The sequence below is a fragment of the Oncorhynchus tshawytscha genome, linkage group LG27 (genome assembly GCF_018296145.1).
Source record: "Oncorhynchus tshawytscha isolate Ot180627B linkage group LG27, Otsh_v2.0, whole genome shotgun sequence".
NCBI lineage: Eukaryota > Metazoa > Chordata > Actinopteri > Salmoniformes > Salmonidae > Oncorhynchus > Oncorhynchus tshawytscha.
In genome coordinates, this window is record NC_056455.1 from 14,395,021 (window position 1) to 14,415,779 (window position 20,759).

Genomic DNA, 20,759 nt, shown 5'->3' on the forward strand with positions numbered 1-20,759 from the left:
TCCAAAAACTACCTGAATAGTCAAAGTCAAGACATTCGGAGCTCCTCCCCTTCGAGAAAGGACTATGATGCCCCTGGCCAATCATTGCTTTGTAAATCAGAGACGAACAGCTCTGTCAGATGTCAAAGTTGTGGTAGTCGTAGCTCCTCCCCTTCAAGGAGGGGCCATGACACCCCCGGCCAATCACTACTGCACAAATCTGAGAAGAGTGGGGCCCTCAATGGTCAGAGCCATGACAGTCACAACTCCACTCCATCCAAAAGACGCAATGACCCACCAGGTCAGTCACTCCTCAGGAAAACCACCAGTGGTGGTGACTCCAGCCTCTCTTACCAGAGAAAAGACAGTTACGGTGATGCTTGGCCTGACTCTAACCCCTCCCCTGGCACCTGGCGATGCTCCACCCACTTCCTACATAGCACCTCCCCATCCAGAGAAGGCAGAGAGAACAAAACATCTGCCCCCTCTCAGAGGGCCTCTGCTGTCACCTGGGAAACCACAAGGAGTAACAGTAGTAAGCAGGGTCTGGAGACTCGTAGCTCCTCCCCAAACACAAAAGGATTGACCAACCGCAACCTAAGTCCCTCCCCTCAGATGCAAAGGCACACCTCGTCCCAGAGTTCCATGGAGTCCTCGGAATCTGGCCAGTTGTCAGGGGAGTCAACGGAGAGGAATAGGGAAGAGTACGCCATGATGGCCGATCTACCAAAGGTCAAGCCTGTCCTCCAAAGGGAGCGGCTTCGTCATGTGGGACAGACTCCAAATCTACCCTCAGGGAGACAGGAGCTCTTCAAACCAGCAAGGTTAGGGTTTTCCATTGTTGACCGCAAGGTAATGCTGTAAGAAGAAGTTATAAGTGGTTTCTCCCTCTGTATTTCAGATGTGACATCAGTATTGTGTCACTGACAGTTTTTTAAGTGTTAATATGTTGTATCTAAAGTCACGTGTGTGATGTTTCAGCCACTCCCTCTCCAAGCATCCCTCCAGAGAGTGGCTAGATGACTCAGGGGACCTAGAGAGAAACCACATAGAATGGCATAATGGCAGCAGCGGTAGACTGTCTCGAGCACACTCGTCCACCTCTTTGCAAACGCAGGTGAGTCGTTCCGCCAATTCAGTGCCTTTTGAGAAGTGTACGTTTTATTTAACCTAATTTTAACATTCTGTCATAAAGAGCACATGTTCAACTTCATGAAAAACTAGTTTTCCCATCTCAAGAAGTTAAATAAAAAACTATAGTAAGTGCCAAATAAAGTAGCAGGGTTGACGATGTCATCTTAAATCAGCCATAAATCCCCTTGTGACAGGGGGATTGGAAGCTTCTTGTGTGCAACACGGAGTGACAATTGAATGCAAACTTCACAAAAAATGACAAATGTTAAAAATGTGTAGCCTGTCTCTCTATGGGTAACAGGGTTGATGTGTTATAATCAACCCACTCAGTTTTACACCACAAAACACCAGAAACTTTTACACTAATAATTACAATCTCCTCCTTCACAGAGGCCCCACAGCCCCACTATAGAGGAGGAGGCCAGTCCATGGAGGGCACAACATAGCTCTTCCTTGGAACAAATGCAGGTACAGGTCTACTTGTGTGTGCTTTCTGTAGCCTATATCAAATTGTACATTGTTTTATGGAGGTTGTCTAATTTAATGCAGAAGGTGTCCTATGTACACAGGTCATCAGACTAATTTTCCTTCAGTTTACATAAACTAAACTTCCTCTATTAAGGGGCATGGCATTTATATGCCTTTTCTCATTTGGGTAAAAGTCTGTCCTCCATCCTCTCTCCTCCGTGATCCGGAAACCGTTGTGATTGAGGAGATGTCAATTCCTTATTAGGCGAACGGAAGAGTGTCCTTCTCGTTAGCCACCTTTCATCGAGGATAGTCATGTGTATCCTACCAGAGTCTTTTGCAGAGATGATTAGAAATCTGCCACACCCCCTTTGAACCAGCTTTCGTTTTGTCAGAGGAGAAAAGCATGAAGATGTTTAAAAACAATATACTACATATCGTTTTATCTATACATTCTACACGTTCCCTCTCTACACTGCCTCTCCTCGATGATCTTTTACCTTTTTCAAAAGGAGGTGAGAGGATGGAGGAGAGAGGATGCAGAAGTTGAGCAAATCCAATTGAGAAAAGGCCAGTGTGCACATTCACCTGCCCACATCCAAACTTCCTTCTCCGATTCTATTATAGAAGGGCTTTTTGGCTTTAATATTTATTGTCCCGTTGCTGCTTTGAATAATGGTCAACATCTAGTATTTATTTACTCACATGCTTATTAGTGTACAGTATATCTAATCTGAATGTTTCGTTTTACAATGTTTTCCTCCTGCTTGCAGTTTATTTTGTTTACAATGTTACAAACACATATCGGTCTATTTATTCAGGTTATGAATTCAAGAAGTTGTGATAAACTGGTATATGCCTGCTCTATCAATTCAAATGCAGTGTGACTTCAATGCTTTCTTTTAACATTCCTAAATTTAATTCAGACTTTGAAGTAAGCTGGTGAGTTGTAAGGTCTGTTTCTTTCACCTGAACCCTACTGGGATTTCATAGAATGAGCTTTGTCTACAGTGGCTGCTGGGGCATGTGTTTCAAATTCTTGGCCTGGGGTGTAATTGTTAGTCCAAACCGTTGGGAACGTTTTGCAACTTAAACGATAGTTTATATTGGACAAATGCAGGTAAGTCCCTCCCGTGTCATACCTTTTGCAACCGTTTAATAAACGTTTTGCATGAGAATCGGCGTAAAATAACCTTCTAAACCTCCCAAGATTTGACCTAGTCAACATAAAGAATCTAGCTACTCAACTAAGGAATGTCATAAATGCTTTGATGTGTATTTTAGTAGAAGCTATGTGGTCTGGAAGTAGGTGTCATTGGTTGCTTTTTTGGCAGTGTACAGTCTATATTTCAATATTCAAGTATTCTGAGAAGCCTACTGATCACTTGATTGGTTAGCTCGTTTGCTCAAACGATTCTTACAGATCTGCCCAGGAAGTGGTAAACAGGGCGAGAGTGTAGAACGAAAAACATCGTAACAAACGGCAGGAAAGTTGTGAAATTGTGTCTTTCAAGAGTTGTATGTGTCAACGACGTCTATGATCTTCAGTTTCTGTTGAAATAGTCCATGGGAAATACATTTGATCGATAAGATACGTTTCACCGACCAAGATGGGTAGAAATGGCGGGGTTTGTTTTATTTTTTAGCCTTCCTGCTAGGCAGACAAGTTTTTAAGCGAACGGGTCAGCAGGTAGAAAACCGAAGCAATAATTATTCAACCCCGATCACATTGGTACAAAATAAAGTTGTTGGACGAGTAGGCTATTGCAACAATATTTTTTATTGAAGTGTTTACTTGTTTTTCTCTCAACTGCCTTCTGGGTCCTACGAACATGACGGTACGTTTGCTCTTGTGCCTTGATGCCACGACTTGAATTACATTTCCATTTTTTTTGAGCCTATAACTGAACCGTGTTCCAAGACATTGTTGCAAGAATGTTTAATTGTTCGCGGAAACCACTAGGCAACATGGAACATTGGGGTTAAAATGGTTACATTTTTAATTCGGGGAGTGGGTGTGTCTGTATTCTTGTGTTTCGTGGCCTTTAATTCTTCGTTTTATAGTTTTCTATACATCACGTTGTTTTTTGCGTACCTGTGGCTTTAATTTATGCCATTGCCAAGGGCTGCCAGGGCTAATGAAAAATGTATGCGTATTGTATTTATGTCAGCGCATTAGGGTTATCCAATTGTTTACAGTTCTTAAGTGTCAATTGAATTGGAGCAACATTGAGCTCCATATGTTGACTGTTTGCATGTGCAAACGAACACCTCACCCCAATCGTTTGTTTTGTTAGATCCCTTATAATTTAGAATCTTTGTAATTGGCCTTTGAGGAATCTATAAATGCATGATTATTCAAACAACATATAGTTTATCCCTTCTTCAAATTAATAAGCAAGTGTTTTTAAGGGTATAATTCTGTGCAGGTGGGTCGTCCTCATCCTGGCACTTCGAAAAACGTCTATGTTAACAGCTTGTCAACAATGTTTCCTGTTGTTGCCAACTATTAGTTTATTGCATCTCATTTCAAAACTATATTAAAGCATTTGTAGGGTAAATGTTTTGAGACACACATACACACACCAGTATGCTCATAGTTACCACAATGACACATTTGATTATCATTAGTCAACTCATGGGAAGGTCATTCTAAGTCTACCTCATGCTGTAACCATACATCTGCCTGTTAATGCTCCTCAGACCTTGTCATGGTTTTGCTGGAACAAAGCACAGTGGTGGTTACAACGTGACAACTTATGAATTACAGTGAGAACAGGCAGTGATGGAGGGTTGAAGGAGATCAAGACCCACACTGAGGAATGTAGATGGAATAAGTTTCCTAATCTTGATCCAGGATCACCTCTGTAAACTACCTCACAGGTTTTCCCTCTGCTCCCCCCACCCTCAAACTGAAAGGATTCCTAGAAATAGTTGAGGCTGCAGTGGTTAAATATCAGTAACACATGAGTCTGATTTTTAAATCTATAATCCATGTTTGAACCCTAGAAGCTGTTACAGTATTAGTGATGTAGATGGTGAAACCTCTGGTCTCATTCTGACTGTAGATTTAATGACCTTGCAAATCTCTCTACATGGTGTTCTGCTCTTGTTCCCCATGTCTACGTTGATTATATGACTGTTACCTTGGCAATCTTTTTTTTCTGTCTTCTCTCATCACCCAAAGGCATGCTTTTTTGTTCTTGCCTTTAACACTTCTAAAAACCCTCAACTTCCATGTCCTACCACATTTGAATGTACACGTAGGCGTTTGCCATGGTGCATTAACTGCATGAAACGCCTGTTGGTCTTTGTATTGTGAACATCCTACACTGGCATCCTTTGTTCTACTTTTGTGTTTGTCTCACTTCTTCAAAACGGTTCCGTTAACCTGACACTTTGTCTTTTCTTGTAGCCTGACCTCCTTAACTTCAAGAAGGGATGGATGTCAAAACTGGATGAGAATGGAGAGGTGAAGTCAAAATTTTCTTCATTTCTTATCACTTTCTTTCTTGTCTTATTTAGTCAGGAGTCATGTATCACTTGTTTATCTGTTTTCTTCTTTCTTTCTAGCACTCTTCCCTTCTGCTTTCTTGTTGGATTCCTCTCCTCCTTTCTCTCGCCCTCTTTCCCTCTCTCCTAATGAGAAAGCTTGTGCGTAAGGCGATAGCTGCAGACTATCCATGTGTTATCCCAGTAATAGCTTGGTGTGCCCAGGCAGGCACAACCGGTATGTTCTAGCAGGATAAGACTGAGTATGAAACGTCCTCATGAGCTTGTGGCTCATTGTATCATCTGTGTGCTAGGCTTGTATGTTATGTTTGAACTCATTTTGAATTCACAGTACAAACACTCAGATGACCCATACATCACTTTAAGCACTCTTTTATACTTGTCATAATGTCTTAAACACTGTGTACTCCATAGGTTTCATTGGTCCATGTTAACTTGATTTGAATGATGTCTGGCTGTGAACTGTCACTTAGCTGCTTGTGTGCATTAATCTGTCGGATTGGTCGAATAGTGCTGGTTTAACTGGTGGCTTGTCTGTCTGCAGTGGAAGAAGCACTGGTTTGTGTTGACCGATGCTGGTCTGAGGTACTACAGAGACTCTGGGGCGGAGGAGGTACGTTTTCAATGGCTTCAAAGTTATTTTGACTATTCCAATAATTGTCTTAGGGATACATTGTGAGTTATTGATATGTGTCTGTAGTCTTGTTTGTTCCTAACTGTGTCTTACAGAAGGATGATCTGGATGGGGAGGTTGACCTGAAGTCTTGTGTAAAAGTGTCTGAGTTTGATGTAGAGAAGAACTATGGATTTCAAATACAGGTGAGTGTGTTTTTCACTGTTCCAATTACACTGCTCAAAAAAATAAAGGGAACACTAAAATAACACATCCTAGATCTGAATGAATGAAATTCTTATTAATTACTTTTTTCTTCACATATTTGAATGGGCTCACAACAAAATCACACAAAAATTATCAATGGAAATCAAATTTATCAACCCATGGAGGTCTGGATTTGGAGTCACACTCAAAATGAAAGTGGAAAACCACACTACAGGCTGATCCAACTTTGATGTAATGTCCTTAAAACAAATCAAAATGAGGCTCAGTAGTATTTGGCCTCCACGTGCCTGTATGACCTCCCTACAATGCCTGGGCATGCTCCTGATGAGGTGGCGGATGGTCTCCTGAGGGATCTCCTCCCAGACCTGGACTAAAGCATCCTCCAACTCCTGGACAGTCTGTGGTGCAACGTGGCGTTGGTGGATGGAGCGAGACATGATGTCCCAGATGTGCTCAATTGGATTCAGGTCTGGGGAACGGGCGGGCCAGTCCATAGCATCAATGCCTTCCTCTTTCAGGAACTGCTGACACACTCCAGCCACATGAGGTCTAGCATTGTCTTGCATTAGGAGGAACCCAGGGACAACCGCACCAGCATATGGTCTCACAAGGGGTCTGAGGATCTCATCTAGGTACCTAATGGCAGTCAGACTACCTCTGGCGAGCACATGGAGGGCTGTGCGGCCCCCCAAAGAAATGCCACCCCACACCATGACGATCCACCGCCAAACCGGTCATATTGGAGGATGTTGCCGTGGAGAACGTTCTGCTGCCTGCGTCTCCAGACTGTCACGTCTGTCACATGTGCTCAGTGTGAACCTGCTTTCATCTGTGAAGAGCACAGGGCGCCAGTGGTGAATTTGCCAATCTTGGTGTTCTCTGGCAAACGCCAAACGTCCTGCACGGTGTTGAGCTGTGAGCACAAACCCCACCTGTGGACGTCGGACCCTCATACCACGCTCATGGAGTCTGTTTCTGACCGTTTGAGCAGACACATGCACATTTGTGGCCTGCTGGAGGTCATTTTGCAGGGCTCTGGCAGTGCCCCTCCTGCTCTTCCTTGCACAAAGGCAGAGGTAGCGGTCCTGCTGCTGGGTTGTTGGCCTCCTCCACGTCTCCTGATGTACTGGCCTGTGTCCTGGTAGCGCCTCCATGCTCTGGACACTACGCTGACAGACACAGCAAACCTTCTTCCCACAGCTCGCATTGATGTGCCATCCTGGATGAGCTGCACTACCTGAGCCACTTGTGTGGGTTGTAGACTCCGTCTCATGCTACCACTAGAGTGAAAGCACCGCCAGCATTCAAAAGTGACCAAAACATCAGCCAGGAAGCATAGGAACTGAGAAGTGGTCTGTGGTCCCCACCTGCAGAACCACTCCTTTATTGGGGGTGTCTTGCTAATTGCCTATAATTTCCACCGGTTGTCTATTCCATTTGCACAACAGCATGTGAAATTTATTGTCAATCAGTGTTGCTTCCTAAGTGGACAGTTTGATTTCATAGAAGTGTGATTGACTTGGAGTTACATTGTGTTGTTTAAGTGTTCCCTTTATTTTTTTGAGTAGTGTATTTTCTATGTTATGTGAGGATGAGTGACAGGTATTTGAATGATCTCTTTCTCCTTCTCTTCCCCTCACCACACCCTTTCCATTTCTTACTCTACTCTCTGTCGGTCAGACGAGGGAGGCAGTTGTCACACTGTCAGCTATGACTGCAGGGATCAGGAGGAACTGGATTGAGGTTTTGAGGAAGAGTGTTCGGCCCAGCAGCTCTCCAGACCTTACACAGTGAGTTCCTCCTCCCTCTGTGTCCCAGCTGGCAAATACACAAGTCACATAAAGAGGCCTATTGTTTTCTTATACTGGTGTACAGGTGGGCTACTAAGTCCTTGGGCAGTTGTGGATTACTTTGTCTCATTAATCATTTGTAATGTTATGTTGCTTACATAGTGAATCACCAGGGATTTCTTTTATGTAGTGATATTGTGTGATAGGGCTATTGCGGTGACCATATTACCGCCACACCGGCAGTCATTAGTCATGACCGCAGTAAAATTACACGTGACAGTTGAGTCATGGTAATCTCCTCTTATGTACTTGGGACGTGCTTTGGTAGTACCCAAGTTGCTAACAACCATCAGGTCCTAATGACCTGGTACTCGGGGCTCTATTGTCCCTCTAACCACTCTGACAGCAATTCAAACGCAATCAAAAGTCACATCCAACACTAATCATCAAAACAGTCTCATGCTTTTAAAATTCACCTTACTGTGATGATCAATTTGAAGAAAGAAGTTCAACAGCAGGTTGAAACTGAGAGTGAAACATGGTCGTTGTGGATGTTGGTTCAAAGCCTAACACAAGGAAATGGACAGTGCTTTCTAAGATTCATTCACAACACCCATACTCATATTTGAGCTTATGCATAGGCCTATATGAGCCCAAGCCAGAACAAAAACCCTGAATTAAAATTGATTGAGCAGTTATACAATACATAGCCTACTGTATGTTACACATGGCAGAAAAACATTTAAAAACTGATTTAAGATGTATTTGATACCTAATTGGTCTAGCCTATAGAATACTCACTTGGTGAGACAACGGTTGTGCAGCCTGAGGCAAGGAGCAGACTGCAAACCTTTTTTTTGCTACTTTCTCAAATCCTCAATAGCCTGTAGTCACATCATGCAGCCCATATACGTTTTGATTTCTAATGTTTGTATCATTCACAACTAAAGTTGCCAAATAACTATACATTTAGTGTATAGGACCTGTTTCAAATTATTGCTTTTAAGCTCATATACGCACTCGTTCCTAATGGGGAGAAATATACTTTCTATTTTATTCAGCTAAGTTAAATTATATTCTTCTAAGTATAAAATCATAAAATATAAAATGATGGCACAGGACTTATAAGCATATCTTTTCAGCCTAATGAACAAGTCTATGGCATGGAGCATAGCCAGGCATAACATGCAGTAGGCCAACTCCTATTCTGTTCTCCTGAAATACATCTTGTTAACTTGTTTCTTTAGACCGGACTAAAATAAATAATGGATTATTGTGATGGTGTATGTTTTATTACATTTTATTTTTATCTAGATTTTCCAAAGGTCTGCATCAGTGGCTTGTATGTGTGGAGGCCTGGTGCTAAATGTGTTTGTTAATTAACTGTCAATTACTGTGAGACAGGCAGCCTTTTGCATGACAATAACTGGCTGACAAAATGTAATGACGGCCACAGCCCTATTATACTGTCACTTTATCAATCTGCGCGCTCTCTCTGTCTGACTTGGTCTCTCCCTGTCCTTCCTCTCCTCCAGACTGCCCGAGGGCAGTAGTGACAAGGAGAACTCTCGCTCCCTGGCCTCCACTCATCGACCACCTTCTCGCCACGGTGATGCCGGATCAGAAATCACCACCTCCTCTGTACGCCGATTTGACTGTGTTGAGCTGTCACCGGTGCCCGTCCCCTCCAGCCCTCTGCCAGCCACTCAGAGAGAGGCAGGAGAGGGGCAGGGCAGGGAGCACGCCCAATGGCAGGAGGAGAGGAGCAGAGATGTGACCAGTAGCACATGGGAGCAGGTGCTGTCGAGGAAAGGGCCGGGTGTAGGCTCAGACCCCAGGATAAGAGCAGAGGAGGAAATTGAGAAAAAGTGGGCAGAGTTTGAGCGGCTGCCACTAAAGGAGATGAGGTCACTACTGCCAATGGGCTCACGGTCCAGCCATCCAGCCAATGAGGCGCTGCAGAGGGAGGTAGTGCGTGGAGATGTTTTTCAATTTGCAAACACAATAAATAAATGCAAATTTACTCTTCATCTAGATGATTCACCTACAGATGAAGTTTAACTCTTTAACACTAGGCTTGCTCTATTATGCATGCGGGATGGTAATCAGGCCCTCTGCAGTAATACTGACTCTGTCAGCCTTCAAAATACCAAGGAGGAGGGTGTAATAGGGGCTTAGTTAGCAATACCGGTTTGCCCGGAAAAATAAAGTAAGACATTTCTCTGGTTCTAGAACTGTGAGTTTATCAGATGTCGATAGTGGAAACACTGCTGAAAGTCTCATTCCATCTTTGAGTGATGTGTCCTGTGATAACATTGTATAGTGTGCTGTTGACTACTGTGTCTTCACAGGGGTAGTTTTAGTACTCGTGCAGACCATACAATCATATCATGGGGTTGCTGGAATCTGATCCAGATTAATTTACTCCTTGCACTGTCCCTTTGTCTATGATCCATACAGACCCTAACATTCCCTTTGAGACACATGACCTGATGTGTGGGATTGATATGACTGCATGGAATATGGCATTCAAATCCCCCTTCACTACTCTCATGTCAGTTCGGTTCAACCCAGTAATTACATACTCCGCCGCCTCTACCTTTCTTTCAGTGAGCTTTACCGCCTCTCTACCTTTGTGACACTCAGGTGGCGTCTCTGAGGCAGCAGCTGGAGCGTTTGCAGGGAGGAGGGTGTGGTGGTGGTGGGGGGGGGGGGGTGGGGGGAGGTAGCTGTGGTCGGGAGGCAACGTGCGGCCGCAGCCTTCAGGCCATGGAGCGGGCCCACAAACAGGTCCTGGAGGAGCTGCAGAAGCAGCATGCCCGCGAGACCCGAGAGCTGGAGAGGGACAGGGACCGGGTGCTGAGGGAGGAGACCCAGGACACAGCACAAGGTCAGGGGTCACAGGATCATGGGGTCAAGGGTCAAAATTGTACATCGATGTCATTATAGCACCCCAATTCAAGGACTTTTGTTTGAGGCGTGTGACGTCAGAATGGAACAGTCAACACCACAGCATTTCATCACATCCTCCCCTTTCTCTCTGTGGTTTAGTTATGGAGACACTGAAGAAGGCCCACAAGGAGGAGCTGGAGAGAGAGGTGGAGAAGGCAAAGAGGCTTGGTGGAGGGAGTGCCAACACACAGACCCTACGCACACAGCAGCAGTGAGTGCTCAAAACACAACCCATTCCTTACACACACCTTCACATACATAGTACACCCTTTGTACCATAATTTAGTCACAAGCACTTTCTTTCCACTCACTTTGCAGTCTGCATGGTCAGATGGATGCAAGAAAATGTTGGTGACGATGTTGCTTTCCCCCCCCAAAAATGTATTTGCATAATCGCTCAAGGAGCTACACTGGTCCTTGTGCAAACTGGAAACGCATATCCCAAGTCCGCATTTATTATAGCTGGGACTTTAATAAAGAAAATCTGAGGAAAATGCCCCCGACGTTCTATCAACACATCACCTGCAGTACTCGCACTTTAAAAACTCGACCGTTGTTACTCTCCCTTTCGGTAGGGCTACAAGCCCTCCCCCGACCTCCCTTAGGTAAATTGGATCACGACTCATTTTTGCTACTCCCTATAGGCAGAAACTCAAACAGGAAGTACCCGTGCTAAGGTCTATTCACTGCTGATCTGACCAATCGGAATCCTTGCTTAAAGACTATGATCACACGATCTGGGACATGTTCCGGGTTGCCATTGACAAAAGGCACCTTTTTCAGTAAAGCTTTTTCGAAATCTGACACAGCGGTTGCATTAAGGAGAAGTGTATTTATAATTTCATGCATAATAGTTTAATCTTTTATCAATGTTTATAATGAGTATTTCTGTAAATTGATGTGGCTCTCTGCAAAATCACCGGATGTTTTGGAACTACTAAACACAACGCGCCAATGTAAACTCAGATTTTTGTATATAAATATGAACTTTATCGAACAATACATACATGAAGTCCTATGAGTGTCATCTGATGAAGATCATCATTAGTGATTCATTTTATCTCTATTTCTGCTTTTTGTGACTTCTCTATGGCTGGAAAAATGGCTGTGTTTTTCTGTGACTAGGTGCAGACCTAACAATCGTTTGGTGTGTTTTCGTCGTAAAGACTTTTTGAAATCGGACACTGTGGTGGGATTAACAAGTTTATCTTTAAAATGGTGTAAAATACTTCTATGTTTGAGGAATTGTAATTATGAGATTTCTGTTTTGAATTTGGCGCCCTGCACATTCACTGGCTGTTGTCACATCGATCCCGTTAGCAGGGTTCAAGCCATAAGTTTTAAAGCCCTCTAAAAATGGAAGGGGAAAAAAAAAATTCTCAGCACTCTTAACAAACTACCCCATAGTGACTAAGCGAAAACAGGTTTTTAGACATTTTTTGCATTTTTTTTTAACAAAAATATTCAGACCCTTTGCTATGAGACTTGAAATTAAGCTCTGGTGCATCCTGTTTCCATTGATCACCCTTGATGTACAGGCTTCCTTTTCATTCTGTCATTTAGGTTAGTATTGTGGAGTAACTACAATGTTGATTCATCCTCAGTTTTCTCCCATCACAGCCATTAAACTCTGTTGAAGTCACCATTGGTCTCATGGTGAATTCCCTGAGAGGTGTCCTTCCTCTCTGGAAACTGAGTTAGGAAGGATGCCTGTATCTTTTGTAGTGACTGGGTGTAATGATACACCATCCAAATTGTAATTAATAACTTCACCATGCTCAAAGGGATATTCAATGTTGTTGTTTTTACCCATCTACCGATAGGTGCTCTTTACGAGGTATTGGAAAACCTCCCTGGTCTTTGTTGTTGAATCTGTTTGAAATTCACTGCTCGACTGAGGGACCTTACAGATAATAGTATTTGAGGTAGTCATTCAAAAACCATATTAAACACTGAGTCCATGCAACTTATTATGTGACTTGTTAAGCCCATTTTTACACCTGAATGTATTTAGGCATGCCAATACAAAGGGGTTGAAAACTTACTGACTTAAGACATTTCAGCTTTTCATATTTGATTAATTTGTTAAATTCTAAAAACATAATTCTACTTTGACATTGTGGTATTGTGTGTAAGCCAGTGACACAATTTAATCTATTTCAAATTCCGGCTGTAACGATGTGCAAAAGGTCAATGGATCTGTTGCGCATACAATGTTAATGAACATGACATTACGTGTGTGTGTGTGTCAATTATGATTTTCTTTTTGCATTTGTGGTTAATAGGTGTGGGCAGAGGTTTCCATCTAAACCACTGTTGTACCAAAATGTTTGTACCAAACCACTGTTGTACCAAAATTAAAACAGAATTCATCAGAACAAAGCACACCCACCCTCACCACCATTTTCACGGTTAGATTTTTTGAAAGACTGTTATTCATGTAATGGTCTGCCATGTAAACACAACATGGCTGCTACTGTTTTGACTGTGCACAGCCAGTGCAGTGTGTCAAGTTTTCTACAGAATACCAGTATTGTCTCCAGTTTTGCTTTCAATCTCTGGCATAATATAGTATTTACTGTAATATACAGTTGATATAAATTAAATGTTTTTATCCTCTCTCGTCCCCTCAGGTTAGAGACCCAGGCCCTGCAGAGGGAGCTGTCTGGCCTGTCTGAGAGGTACTCCCAGAAGTGTCTGGAGCTGAACAGGGCTGAGCAGAGCAACGGGGAGAGGGAGAAAGACATTACTCGCAAGGAGAGCGAGCTGGAGCAGCTGAGGAAAGAGAACCAGGTGAGCCAGGAGTCTGGAGGTCAGCTGGTCCTGTGCATTTAGCCTACTCTACCCTAACACTTTTCTGTTATAGACAAGCAATGCCTATCCATATGACACATTTAGCGGTTTGTCAGTATGCTCAAATACTGTCAATGTTTTCACCTTTCAGGACCTACAGGCCCGTTTGACAGAGGAGATCAGCCGCATGCGCTCCATCGTCACGGGCCAGGGGTCGGAGGGTGTTTCCCATAACAACCAGGACAGGCCGTCCTGTGAGCTGGAGGTGGGTCAGGAAGAGGAGAGGAGATAAGATGTAGAGAGCCCCTCAACCATAAGCCTCTCTACCTACAACAGTGACATAGGGGGCACTTCTCATGTTTGAATTGAAAGGGAAGGGATTATGAAAGGCAGCGTGCAGTTGGTTACTATGTAGGGCAATGCCTTGAACGTGTGGTGTGAATTTTTACATAAATGCATCATTGACTGTACACTGAAACACCGCCCCCTGTTGGACGCTGTGCCCCATGGAGACACCAAAGGTGTTTATAACACACAAGTTAATTTGTTAAAGGGTGACTGCACTTCCTGATTTGGCCTAGTTTTTAGATTTGGTTCATTTAAGAAATGCTAGTGGCCATGACTAAATTCAACCGAGAGTTGTTTTGGGTTGTGGTTTGATATGTGTGTGTGTGTGTTTGCAGGTGGGAAGAGTGAGTTATTTTGCCACTTAGCTTCAGTCGGCTATTGTGCGACCGTGGCAAAATTGGTTTGACTTTGGATAGCCTAACTCCGGGGCTAGTTGAATTAATACAATTTATATTTGGAGGTTAAGTCACTGAAATTTGGAGCTATTGGACTTTAACATATTTTTCCATGTACATTGTGTAATTTACCAATGGTCCCCAACTAGTGAACCCACAGTTGCCACAGGCATTACGATCGGGTTGCGTGCTACTGTACTCTGAATTGATGATTACCAGATGTGGGCAGGATTGAAACAAACCCAACCTTCGTTTACGCTGAGTTGCGGTTACGACGACAAGTCTCACAAAACTCTATTTTGGATGAGACTGACTTTATGACCAAAATCATCCTATTTACACTTTGTAGTCAATTTTGACAGAGTAAATGTTCTAAATAATGTTTTTATGGACAGTTGCTATTTGTTTGCTCAGTGTCTTAGATGTTGGGTTTATTACTCTTGTTAGCTTGTAATAATATTATTTTGTTTTGTCACAGGTTCTTCTCAGGGTGAAGGAGAATGAGGTGCAGTACTTGCACAAGGAGATCAGCTGTCTGAGGAACGAACTTCAGTTCCTGAACACGGTACTGGTTCACTGTGTATTTGTGTGCAGGCATAAAGGTCTAATGTTGTCATCTGTAGACGGGTTGGCTGACAACGTCACAAATGATGCGTGTGTATCGATGTGGCCGGAAGACATGCATTATAATTCTGCCCGGTCAGAACATCTACCAGAAGAAGTATTAAAAGGTATTAGAAATGCATCAAAACACAGAATGTGGAAGTAAAGACCCCTGCCAACTAATATCAGCACTTTGTTTCATTTTGGAGAAATTGTTTACCTTTTGTAAATGTAGGAAATATTGCTTTGTAGTTTCATGACCAAAAACTAAGATATTTTCTAATTTCTCTCCCTCGTGAGCAGGGAAGATAATGAAAGTTCATACAGTTGTTGTGGTAATTTCCTGTATTACTAAACATTGAGAGAGCAAACCACACACAAGTCAGAGTTATATTATAAAGTCCATCTTTTAATTATATGAGCTTAACCATAACCCTGTTTGACTCTCAGATCAATTCAGTGTCTATAAATGAATTCTCTGAGAGTGCTTACAAAACAATTCTTAGTATCATTTATAGCCAAGACACACCCATCTCAACTCGCATGACGAAACACAGATCTTAGGAACATTACAAATGAAGACTTTACTTGAGAGAGGAGTATCCCATAGCCAGACAGCATTAGCTATAAATTATCGTTCAGTTTGGTCTCCTAAACGAAGTTCTTATCTCGTTCTTGGTACAACATAGTACCAAACCATTACCTTATCCAATGGCATATATCAATTGTCAATTCTAGATACCCCCATCTCAAATACACCCCCTCCTGGACAAGATCAGAAAAGACAGTGAGCCTCTTAGGTCATATACTAGATTAAGATAAGGGCAACCTCAGAGGGGACATACAATAGTTACAGACACATTCCCATAAGAAGACAAGCCTCCATTCTGTCCTCCTCCCCTTCTGATATTCTCCATAGCATCACATGGTTTAACAGATACATTGACATATGAAGACAAGCCTGACCTCTCCCTTCTGGGCCCCTAGTGACTAAGCCCTGGAGAAGAGAGAGGAAAATGCAACTGCCAAAAGAAAACATCCTAATGACAAATATCTCACACAAGCATTATGTAAATAAAACATCTTATTTATCTATGTTACCCAACTAATTCTGATTCAGCCACGACATAGTGCATTTGGAAAGTATTCCTTGACCTTGACTTTTCCCACATTTTGTTACCTGACAGCCTAAAATTGATTAGGCTGTCATTGATTGAACATTTAAAAAATATAAAAAAATCCTCATCAATCTACACACAATACCCCATAATTGTATGCCGTCATTGTAAATAAGAATTGGTTCTTAACTGACTTATAAAGGTTCAATAAATAATGACAAAGCAAAAACTTTTTTTTTGCAAGTTATAAAAAATGGTTTTAACTTAAGTATTCAGACCCTTTGTTATGAGACTCGAAATTGAGCTCAGGTGTATCCTGTTTCCATTGATCATCCTTGAGACGTTTCTACAACTTGATTGGAGTCCACCTGTGGTAAATTCAATTGATTGGACATGATTTGGAAAGGCACACACTTGTCTATATAAGGTCCCACAGTTAACAGTACATGTCAGAGCAAAAATCAAGCCATGAGGTCGAAGGAATTGTCCGTAGAGTTCCGAGACAGGATTATGTCGGCACAGATCTGGATTAGGGTACCAAAAAATGTCTGCAGCATTGAAGGTCCCCAAGAACATTGGCCTCCATCATTCTTATATGGAAGAAGTTTGGAACCACAAAGACTCTTCCTAAAGCTGGCTGCCCGGCCAAACTGAGCAATCGGGGGAGAAGGGCCTTGGTTGGGGAGGTGACCAAGAACCTGATGGTCACTCTGGCAGAGCTCCAGAGTTCCTCTGTGGGGATGGGAGAACCTTCCAGAAGGACGACAATCTCTGTAGCACTCCCATCAATCAGGCCTTTATGGTAGAGTGGCTGGACAGAAGCCACTCCTCAGTAAAAGGCACATGACAGCCCTCTTGGAGTTTGCCAAAAGGTACCTTAAGGACTCTGACCATGAGAAACAAGATTCTCTGATGAAACCAAAATTGAACTCTTTGGCTGAACGCCAAGTGTCAATTCTGGAGGAAATTGGGCACCATCCCTACGGTGAAGCATGGTGGTGGCAGCATCATGCTGTGGGGCTGTTTTTCAGCAGCAGGGACTGGGAGACTAGTCAGGATTGAGAGAAAGATGAACAGCGCAAAGTACAGAGAGATTCTTGATAAAGCTGCTCCAGAGTACTCAGGACCCCAGACTGGTGCAAAGGTTCACCTTCCAACAGGACAATGACCCTAAGCACACAGCCAAGACAACGCAGGAGTGGCTTTGGGAGAAGTCTCTGACTGGGTGGGCTACTCAAGGAGCCCAGACTTGAACCCGATCGAACATCTCTGGAGAGACCTGAAAATAGCTGTGCAGCGACGCTCCCCATCCAACCTGACTGAGCTTGAGAGGATCTGCATAGAAGAATGTGAGAAACTCCCCAAATACAGGTGTGCCAAGCTTGTAGTGTCATACCCAAGAAGACTTGAGGCTGTAATCACTACCAAAGGTGCTTTACCAAAGTACTGAGTAAAGGGTCTGAATACTTATGTAAATGTAATATTTCAGTTTTCTTTTTTTATACATTTGCAAAGAAATTCTAAACCTGTTTTTGCTTTGTCATTATGGGGTATTGTGGGTAGATTGAGGAAAATGCATTTTAAAATAAGGTTGTAATTTAACGATGTCGGAGAAGTCAAGGGATTTGAATACTTTCTGAATGCACCGTAAGGAACAAGTAATGGTAGACCTGTCAATTAGTTATAGTGATTTTACTCATACGTTTTTTGAATTATTAAGTGGTTAAATCTCGTTATTACAAAAAAATCTAACTGAATTACTGCAACTGAATTTGCTATAATGGACAATCGGAAGTCACAAATAGGACTGTTGCAGTAACCGTTTTACTGCCTCAGCTGCAGTCATGACCGCAGTAAAATTCCACGTGACTGATTCACGATCTCCTGATATGCAATCTATACGTGCTTTGGTAGTAACCAACTTGCTAACAACCATCAGGTCCTAATGGCCTGGTGCTCAGGGCTCTATTGTCCCTCTAACCACGAACATCAATGCAAATGCAGTCAAAAGTAACAAAACACTTATGATCAAAACTGTAGGCCTATTATACTTTTATAACTCACATCACTGTGATGATCAAGTTCAACTGCAGGTTGAAACCGTGTAAAACATGGTCATTGTGGATGTTTTTTCAAAGCTTAACAATGAAATGGACAGCTCTAAGGTGATAAATTCAAAACACCCATATGCATATTAGAGCTTATGCTTACGCTTAGGCTGAATTATAATTCTGATTGTGTAATTCTACAATACATAGCCTACTGCATATTACGCATGGCAGAAAAAAACATCAAACCAAACAGATGTGCCAAAGACAATGCTCTAGCCTATACTCCAAAATTAAACACATTTGAGTGTGAACTGTTATTATACATACCGGTTACATTATGCTGTTCTCCAACATTTCTATCCATGAGTCTGGGAGAGAATGACTAGCCCTAGGCATTGCAGTTGGTTCATTGATTGTGCAGGGCTATTTTGAATAGCCTAGTAATGGGGATTTAAAAATATATATATTTTCATAATTAATTGGGTGAAACGCAACCTTTTTAGCTATACAGAATCTCACTTCCATGCATTTCCATCTCCTACGCTCTCTCTCCTTTTTATTCCTTTCTCGAGCGCACAGATGGACTGTCAACAGTTTAATCAAGTATGTTTTGTTGCGAAAACATGTTACTATCGATGTTCCCGAACAGATTTCACTTGGTTTCCCAAATGTAAGCACTGGGTAGCTGCATGCAGGAACAGGGTTGGGGAGCCCATGGCATACAGAGTACAGGGTAGCTACAGGAACAGGGTTGGGGAGCCCATGGCATACAGAGTACAGGGTAGCTACAGGAACAGGGTTCGGGAGCCCATGGCATACAGAGTACAGGGTAGCTACAGGAACAGGGTTGGGGAGCCCATGGCATACAGAGTACAGGGTAGCTACAGGAACAGGGTTGGGGAGCCCATGGCATACAGAGTACAGGGTAGCTACAGGAACAGGGTTGGGGAGCCCATGGCATACAGAGTACAGGGTAGCTACAGGAACAGGGTTGGGGAGCCCATGGCATACAGAGTACAGGGTAGCTACAGGAACAGGGTTGGGGAGCCCATGGCATACAGAGTACAGGGTAGCTACAGGAACAGGGTTGGGGAGCCCATGGCATACAGAGTACAGGGTAGCTACAGGAACAGGGTTGGGGAGCCCATGGCATACAGAGTACTGGGTAGCTACAGGAACAGGGTTGGGGAGCCCATGGCATACAGAGTACTGGGTAGCTACAGGAACAGGGTTTGGGAGCCCATGGCATACAGAGTACTGGGTAGCTACAGGAACAGGGTTGGGGAGCCCATGGCATACAGAGTACTGGGTAGCTGCAGGAACAGGGTTGGGGAGCCCATGGCATACAGGGTAGCTACAGGAACAGGGTTGGGGAGCCCATGGCATACAGAGTACAGGGTAGCTACAGGAACAGGGTTGGGGAGCCCATGGCATACAGAGTACAGGGTAGCTACAGGAACAGGGTTCGGGAGCCCATGGCATACAGAGTACTGGGTAGCTGCATGCAGGAACAGGGTTTGGGAGCCCATGGCATACAGAGTACTGGGTAGCTACAGGAACAGGGTTGGGGGAGCCCATGGCATACACAGTACAGGGTAGCTGCAGGAGCCCATGGCATACAGAGTACAGGGTAGCTACAGGAACAGGGTTGGGGAGCCCATGGCATACAGAGTACTGGGTAGCTGCAGGAACAGGGTTGGGGAGCCCATGGCATACAGAGTACAGGGTAGCTACAGGAACAGGGTTGGGGAGCCCATGGCATACAGAGTACTGGGTAGCTACAGGAACAGGGTTGGGGAGCCCATGGCATACAGAGTACAGGGTAGCTGCAGGAACAGGGTTGGGGAGCCCATGGCATACAGGGTAGCTACAGGAACAGGGTTGGGGAGCCCATGACTTACAGAGTACAGGGTAGCTACAGGAACAGGGTTGGGGAGCCCATGGCATACAGAGTACTGGGTAGCTACAGGAACAGGGTTGGGGAGCCCATGGCATACAGAGTACTGGGTAGCTACAGGAACAGGGTTGGGGAGCCCATGGCATACAGAGTACAGGGTAGCTACAGGAACAGGGTTGGGGAGCCCATGGCATACAGAGTACAGGGTAGCTACAGGAACAGGGTTCGGGAGCCCATGGCATACAGAGTACTGGGTAGCTGCATGCAGGAACAGGGTTCGGGAGCCCATGGCATACAGAGTACTGGGTAGCTACAGGAACAGGGTTGGGGGAGCCCATGGCATACAGAGTACAGGGTAGCTGCAGGAACAGGGTTGGGGAGCCCATGGCATACAGAGTACTGGGTAGCTACAGGAACAGGGTTGGGGAGCCCATGGCATACAGAGTACAGGGTAGCTACAGGAACAGGGTTGGGGAGCCCATGGCATACAGAGTACTGGGTAGCTGCAGGAACAGGGTTGGGGAGCCCATGGCATACAGAGTACAGGGTAGCTACAGGAACAGGGTTGGGGAGCCCATGGCATACAGAGTACTGGGTAGCTACAGGAACAGGGTTGGGGAGCCCATGGCATACAGAGTACAGGGTAGCTGCAGGAACAGGGTTGGGGAGCCCATGGCATACAGAGTACAGGGTAGCTGCAGGAACAGGGTTGGGGAGCCCATGGCATACAGAGTACAGGGTAGCTGCAGGAACAGGGTTGGGGAGCCCATGGCATACAGAGTACAGGGTAGCTGCAGGAACAGGGTTGGGGAGCCCATGGCATACAGAGTACAGGGTAGCTACAGGAACAGGGTTGGGGAGCCCATGGCATACAGAG

General features: G+C 44.0%; 1 protein-coding gene across 4 annotated transcripts in view; it reads left to right on the forward strand.

The window, feature by feature from the left end:
- Window positions 1-544: 544 nt before the first annotated feature.
- Window positions 545-20,759, forward strand: part of triobpb (TRIO and F-actin binding protein b) — a 29,508-nt gene continuing 9,293 nt past the window's right edge. The window contains exons 1-13 of one of the 4 annotated variants that reach the window (XM_024390472.2): window positions 545-803; window positions 961-1,096; window positions 1,504-1,581; window positions 4,997-5,053; window positions 5,639-5,707; window positions 5,824-5,913; window positions 7,616-7,725; window positions 9,261-9,696; window positions 10,372-10,615; window positions 10,777-10,888; window positions 13,311-13,470; window positions 13,622-13,735; window positions 14,692-14,778. In XM_024390472.2, the coding sequence (XP_024246240.2) occupies window positions 595-803; window positions 961-1,096; window positions 1,504-1,581; window positions 4,997-5,053; window positions 5,639-5,707; window positions 5,824-5,913; window positions 7,616-7,725; window positions 9,261-9,696; window positions 10,372-10,615; window positions 10,777-10,888; window positions 13,311-13,470; window positions 13,622-13,735; window positions 14,692-14,778 (1,902 nt within the window). In that variant the 5' untranslated portion in view covers window positions 545-594. Of the gene's footprint in view, window positions 804-960; window positions 1,097-1,503; window positions 1,582-2,992; window positions 3,420-4,996; window positions 5,054-5,638; window positions 5,708-5,823; window positions 5,914-7,615; window positions 7,726-9,260; window positions 9,697-10,371; window positions 10,616-10,776; window positions 10,889-13,310; window positions 13,471-13,621; window positions 13,736-14,691; window positions 14,779-20,759 lie in introns of those variants that run through there. The other 3 variants (XM_024390471.2, XM_024390473.2, XM_024390474.2) reach the window with 3 other exon arrangements.